Source organism: Triticum aestivum, unplaced genomic scaffold, assembly GCF_018294505.1.
Source record: "Triticum aestivum cultivar Chinese Spring unplaced genomic scaffold, IWGSC CS RefSeq v2.1 scaffold88796, whole genome shotgun sequence".
Lineage (NCBI taxonomy): Eukaryota > Viridiplantae > Streptophyta > Magnoliopsida > Poales > Poaceae > Triticum > Triticum aestivum.
The window spans coordinates 527-7,236 of NW_025225722.1; the positions used below are offsets into that span (position 1 = coordinate 527).

At 45.7% G+C, this 6,710-nt stretch overlaps 1 protein-coding gene across 1 annotated transcript; it reads left to right on the forward strand.

Annotated features, from left to right (window-relative positions):
- Positions 1 to 462: 462 nt before the first annotated feature.
- LOC123172335 (uncharacterized) lies at positions 463 to 3,215 on the forward strand. The gene is made up of 3 exons (XM_044589324.1): positions 463 to 1,899; positions 2,506 to 2,594; positions 3,020 to 3,215. The coding sequence occupies exon 1, from the start codon at positions 615 to 617 to the stop codon at positions 1,563 to 1,565; it is 951 nt and encodes a 316-aa protein (XP_044445259.1). The 5' UTR covers positions 463 to 614; the 3' UTR covers positions 1,566 to 1,899; positions 2,506 to 2,594; positions 3,020 to 3,215.
- The last annotated feature ends 3,495 nt before the right edge of the window (positions 3,216 to 6,710 follow it).

The following is a 6,710-nucleotide window of genomic DNA, read 5'->3' on the forward strand; positions in this document are numbered from 1 at the left end:
CATCAACGTCTAGTGATCATCATAGTTTTGTGAGAATGATTAAATCTCCTCTTGTTTTTTTGGCGGTGCCATGAGATTAGAGAGTTGCTTTTAGGAAATCATTAATGGCAATGTTCGTGCGGTTGAAAGAGTAACAACATCGTTGCTTCAGTCCAGTTGCAGCCACTTTACCAAAGTCTTTGAAGTATTTCTTCAAGATTGATACCACGAAGAAGGTGTTTTGAACAGATTTCATTGTAATTCTTAGTCGTTGGAGTTACTTTGTATTTCCTTAAATCTTAGATTTAAATCAGTGTACCTGTAATTGTTATGCCTATGAATAAAGTTACTGGTGTTTTGAAAAAAATTACGTTGGGGTCCACGTCCGGCTCGGACTAGAACCGATTAGTAAGACTTGTAAACAAACCGTGAGAAGAGACCGAAGATATAGTACTATGTTTGCTGCCACCAAATCGCCTGTGTTCGAGCTCCCTAATTAGCCTTTTGTGTACCTACGCGTGCGCGCCGATCAAGTCGGCGTAATCAGCTACATCTACGAGCCAACAGAGCACTCCCGGCCGTGTGTTCCTTCCCCAAGCTACATCTTTTGCCTTGCCTTGGCGGCGTACGTCGACATGAAACGCCAACAACACGGCGAGGTGGACGACGGAATATGCCGCCGCCGTAGCCCACGTCTCCATCCCCAAATCCATGCCAGTGACGTGGGCGCCGCAGTGGCCCGCCGACGCAGCACGCGTCTCCATCCCCAGATCCACACGAGCGACGAGGGAGCCCGACTCATGGACCGCCGCCGCCGCCGCCATGGCAGCTTGCTGGACAACGACCATGATATGCTCTGGGAGATCCTACTCCGTCTCCCGCCGCAGCCGTCCTCCCTGCTGCGTGAATGCGCGGTCTGCAAGCGTTGGCGACGGTTGCCACTGAACCCAAGTTCCTCCGTTGCTTCTGTGCCCACCACCGGAAGGCGCCCCTCCTCGGCTTGCTCGTGTGTCGCAACAGCCACAAGAACGTGTTCCACCCCGTACTTGAATCCTCCCGACCGCATCCCTCGGAAGCGCTTCACCCTTGGATGCTACAGTAAAGTACGTTATAGTGTGCTCAGTTGCCGCCATGGTCGCATCCTCGTCAAAGACTCAAAGAATAAGGAGGCCGTTCTGTGCGACCCCATCACAGGCGAGCAGCACCGCATGCCCGTTCCGCCGGGATTCGACATGACCTATCTCAGCGGGGCGGTGCTCTGCACCGCCGGCGATCAGGGACATGTGCACGGCAGCTGCCATGCCAGCCCCTTCAAAGTGGTCCTGTTGTCCATGTTCATACACGATGATCGACGACCTCTGGCCCGTGTTTTCTCCTCACAGACCGGCAGGTGGGGCAATCTCATCTCAATAGAGACTCAACCTAAGACAATGTATGGTCCTTGTTGCCCCGACACCCTTGTTGGCAATGTCATTTACTGGTTGTCTAGGTATGGGAGAGACGATGTAGTTGAGTTTGATTTGGAGGGGCAGAAGCTTACCCTGATCAAGGGGCCTCACAGTATGAATAATTTTAGCATATGTTAGTGCCAGATTATACGAACAGATGATTGTATTGTTGGTGTTGCCATGTTGTCTTACCAGGACATTCAAGTGTGGCAGAGGGAGGTCAATTCTGAAGGTGTTTCCATATGGTTGGTCCAAAAGACAGTTGCATTGCATACCATTCTGAAGACCCTTCCCCAAATTTCGGGAACAATGCCATGGAACAAACTGATGGGGTATGATGAGGATACCAATGCAATGATTTTATATATGCACGATAGTGCCTATATGGTTCAACTCAAGTCAATACATTCCACCAAAATTGATGTACCATGTTCTACGAAGTACTATCCTTTCAGGAGTTTCTACCTACCAGGTGATCACTCATCCTTTGTCTTTATATATAGTAGGAGTAGGCTAATCTAGTTAATTTTGTAAATAATTGCTCACATAAAAATATTGTGATTCTTAAATGTTCACTTACACTTGAACTTAGTATGTAAATTCTGGTAATAAAAGCTTAGTAATTGTCCCTATGCTAGATGGATGAACTCATAGCCACATTATTTTAGTCTGTGTTATCTTTTGATATAGTTGTTTTCTTTCCCAGAAAATAATCAAATGTCAAATGTTAACTTAGTTAATACTATGTATGGAATCTCAAGGCTAGATATTTTGTATCCGTTATTATTTCTTCTGAATTTGTTACTGAACTTAACTCCAACAAAACAAATTTGGTTCAATACATGCTTACTAAAATCATAGTGATTTTGTCATTTGTTCATGGTCGTTAATGGCCAATCCTACCGGTGAATATTTGTCATAATTTTGTCTTATAACACACCTATAAATATACGTTATATAAGTGAATTATTTTGCGCGGGTTATACTTGCCAGCTCTAATTGCCACTTGTTACCCTCTCTTATCAATTTGTCTCTATCGTGGAACTGTTATTAATTGTCGGAATTCTTATGCTTCTAGGCACAACCGTTGCTGGTGGAACTAATGGAGCAAAAAAGTTAGGATGATTGTCTGGTTTGATCTGCTAATGTGCTAAAACGGTTCAACGGGTAAGAAGATCTTCTGAATATAATTTGTGAGTTTTGAAATGTTTGATTCTTCTCTTTGGAAGATATGTGACAGACAATGTGGGTAGCATGCACCATCAAAATATTGCCGATGTGGATGACATTTGGATTCGCACATGCTAACAACATAGAGTAACAATTAAAATGGCGACGACGCTGCGTGTTGGAGCATAAATGATACGTTGATAATCCAGATCTTATATGCCCATAGTTCTCCCTTGGTTTTCTACCATAATAAGTAATATATCCGTAGCCCATTTTGCTATTACACACATTAGTCAGCTCTTTTAACTCCATCACCTACAAAAAATTATGTCAAAAGGGTGAAGGATTTACATACACGCAGGTAATACTTTGTCGATATCTGCATCAGGTTACTAACAAATTAACACTTTTCATTTCTCCAGGTGAAGGGTGCTGCAATTTTTAGTTGTTACCAAGTTTCTCGCATCACATCAAATGTGGTCGGCGGTGTTTATATGTTATCTTCAAAAATGTAATTGTGCCTTATTCTAGTCAAGTAGGTAATGTAGCAAGATGCTTTTAAATACCTAACTTGGGGTATCATTTCAAGTAGTATCTCGTCACGCCTTGCATTTTTTACATGTGTGTGCTTGGCAGTCTTATCTTCATCGAGGAGAGTATCTGCCCCAGGTATTTGCATGTTTGTGTGCTCACCTTTGGTTTGAAATGAACGACATCGCTCGTCAGCTATGGTTCAAAAATATGTGTTGCATGTGCTTGGCAGCTCTAGGAATGCCAGGACATTGCTCTATAATTTTATTTTGTTTTTACAAATTCAAGATCTGTTGCAGATGAAATAAGCATTATATCAATCCAAATGAAGCCCGGTAGGCACAATTTAAGTGTTGGTCAGGAAGTTGCATCAATGTTTACATGACTAAAACTATTGATGTAGAAGTTTCAATGGTAGAGATGGGACTTTCTTACCCTGGGAGTGAAGTTGTTGTTGTTGTCCAGTTACCTTAGTGGTTCATATGAGCTAGAGGACTCTTCATTCTTAAAGCAGTTGTTTGTTGCTGAAGGCACGAGATTGGACAACAACGAGTCTATAATTGCACTCGCAAGAATACATACAACATTCTTAGATTGTAAATATCTGTTGGAATTGCAAGTCATTTTAAGTGAGGGAGCAGAAAATGGTCAGTACCCTTGGTAGGATGGCGAACATGGCCGAAAGTACCAGAACAGAGCCCACACGCACAGTTTGCCCAGGTTTGCGCCTCTGATGATGTGTGATACCATACATACTGCTTGGAGTTTATATTCATGGTGGGATAGCTCACTTCGATATGGACGCCCCCTCGCTCGCGCGTAGCCCCGCTTCTCAACACATCATCCTATTCATGCTGCCCATCCACCACCATGCACAGCCGCCATCTTCCGTCTGCTTTGGAAGACCGGAGGCTACCAGTAGAACGTTTTCAAGGGTGTTGGGACACGAGCCAGGCGTGATTCCATTGCTTCCTACCCGAGGTCGCGGAGGAGCAAGACGAACCAGACTGGGCACACCCCGTTCCTTTGCTCCAAGCCTCTAGGCTATTGGGATGCGGGCCGTTTGGTCATAGCGCAACCAGTATGTCAGTTTGTGGAGCCCACATGCATCGTTCCTCTGCTCGACAACCGTCATCAATGGAGAGGATATTGTTTCCATGAGTAAGGTTGTCTTCCCCTGCCCCAGAACTCGTCATTCTAGTTTGTCCCATAGCTTACTATTGTTCCTCAGAAAATTTGCGTTTGGTGACACTAACTACATAGCCACTGACTAAACGCATGTGCAGCCTAATGTTCCACATGGCCCACACTTTTATATTCTTAGTTGGCATCTACATCCACCCAATAAACGCTTCTCCTAAAAACAAAGAAACCCTTCTTTGCAGGTCATTGGTGATTCATCCTTCACTTCCTCTCCCCACGATCTCCATGGGAAACAGATGGATTTCTGTTTAAATCGGGTGCTCCACTTGAACTCATTTCATTCCCATCATACCCCATATGGTGGGTGTCTGCCATACCACTCATACAGATACCAATGGTGAGCAACTCCCTCCCTTGTGCTCCTGGACATTCCTTATGACATATTGTCGGTTGAATCACAAATTTTGACTTCCTCAGATACTGGACGAACTGGACACCTGGGGGTCCAGGTTGTTCTTCGTCTACCACATACTCAGGCACCTCAGAATTGCGGCTCCTATAGGTAGATGTTGTTGTCACCTATTGCTTATTCTGTTTTTTTGTGTGCTTGATTAATGTACGAATTTAGCTGATATTTCTGAATTTTTTATGCTTCCTTAATTTAGCTCCATGACATATACTGGTTAAATTATAAATATGGACTTCCTCAGGTGTTGGACAATTTGGACACCCAGGTAGTCATCTTCGTTGTTCTACAACTAAGATTAAAATTGTTGTGATAAACCCGATGATGGTCCCCATGTATTCACAATGTTGCCAACTTGGAGTCTCAAATCACTTTTTAACAGAGATTTGTCAAAGCTCATGTGTCATTTTGTTGTAGCGATGAGCTAACAAGTGTGATCACCTTATTCTATGATAGTTCAGAACTCCACTATGGTAAAATGAAGTGAACATGTGATGAGAGATATATGCTTTAGCACCCACCTAGTTAATTTTATCCACCATTATATATTCTACTGCCAGTTTCTCATTTCTGATTTGTGTTTTGATCAATAAGTTTGTTTAGTAATCCAAAATATTACTAACTTGATGTTCAAAATTGGTCGCAAACTGAATGTATTGAGTATATTTAATTGGATTATATGCACTACCAGAAAAACTTGGGTTGCCGACGGCCAAACCTATGCCGACGGACCCTGTCGGCATAGATGGACCTATGCCGATGGCCAAGGACAGGCCGTAGGCGTAGAAAGGCCGTCGGCATAAATCCATATATGCCGACGGGGCCGTCGGCATAGACGAGGTCGTCAGGAAAGCTCGAGATACGCCTACGGGGCCCGTCGGCATAGGAGCGGCCATCGGCATAGCCCGGGGCCACCTACCCGGACAGCGCTGACCGTTTGATGGCGCTGAATCTACACCGACGGGAGGTAACGGTGGCAGTCGGCATAGCTATGCCAGAGGTATGCCGACGACGCATAGACCTTGCCCATGCCCCTCTGCCACATCATCGATCCGTGTGCGCATCTATGCTTTTATTTAGTTTTATTTTTAATTTTGCTTTATACTATCTATGGCAAAGGTATGCCTACGGCATAGCCGTCGGCATAGGCCCCTCTGTCACGTCATCGATCCGTGTGCCATGCCACGTCATCGATCCGTGGGACTGCACCTCCATGTGTGCCCAGATATGCCGACGGCCGTGCCGTCGGCATACATTTATTTTACTTTATTTTTTATTTTCACTTTATTTTGTTATTTTTACTTTATTTTAGTTTTTCTTTTTGCATAAGATAATTATGCCTTATCTAAAAAACATACCCCGATGGTATATCGATTGCCCCCCGTTACGAACGTCGCTATCGCTGTGTCATGGAGGGGGGAAACGGTCGACACGGAGGGAATTCTGGTTGGTGGGGGGATTCGGGGTGTAGCTATGTCACCGAAACATCGCACGGGTTCAGATGCATATGTGAAAGTGTTCACGCATGCGTAGACGCCCATCTTGGGGCTCCACGGTGTGCCCCCCTGCACGCAAGGCAGTGCCGCCATCACTTGGAGGGGGCCAAACCCCGGAGACACGTGCCGCCTCTTTGGACATGCCACCACACCGTACGGCATGTATGAGGTCCCGGTGCGACGCTCGGGTGGCATTGCTACCCCTGTAGGCCCCCCGTCCCGCCTAACCCTATAGCGTTTGACCACGGGATCTAGCCCTTTGACTTTGCACGGACGGGCTTTGAGCAGTGGACCTATCCACCCGGTTGTGTTAGGTCAGCCAATAGGAACACTTTGGAGCAACATTCGGGCCAGACCCACAGCAAGATCCCCTCCATGTAGAAATGACGCGTCCGTTTCCCCCCTCCAGGTGCCGGCGGCGACGCCGTCCATGAGGGGGGCACACCCCGGAGACGCGTGCCGCTTCTTCGGACATGC

What these genes read in the sequence shown, in the direction of transcription:
- LOC123172335 (XM_044589324.1), top strand. Translation starts at nt 615, where the DNA reads ATGAAACGCCAACAACACGGCGAGGTGGACGACGGAATATGCCGCCGC.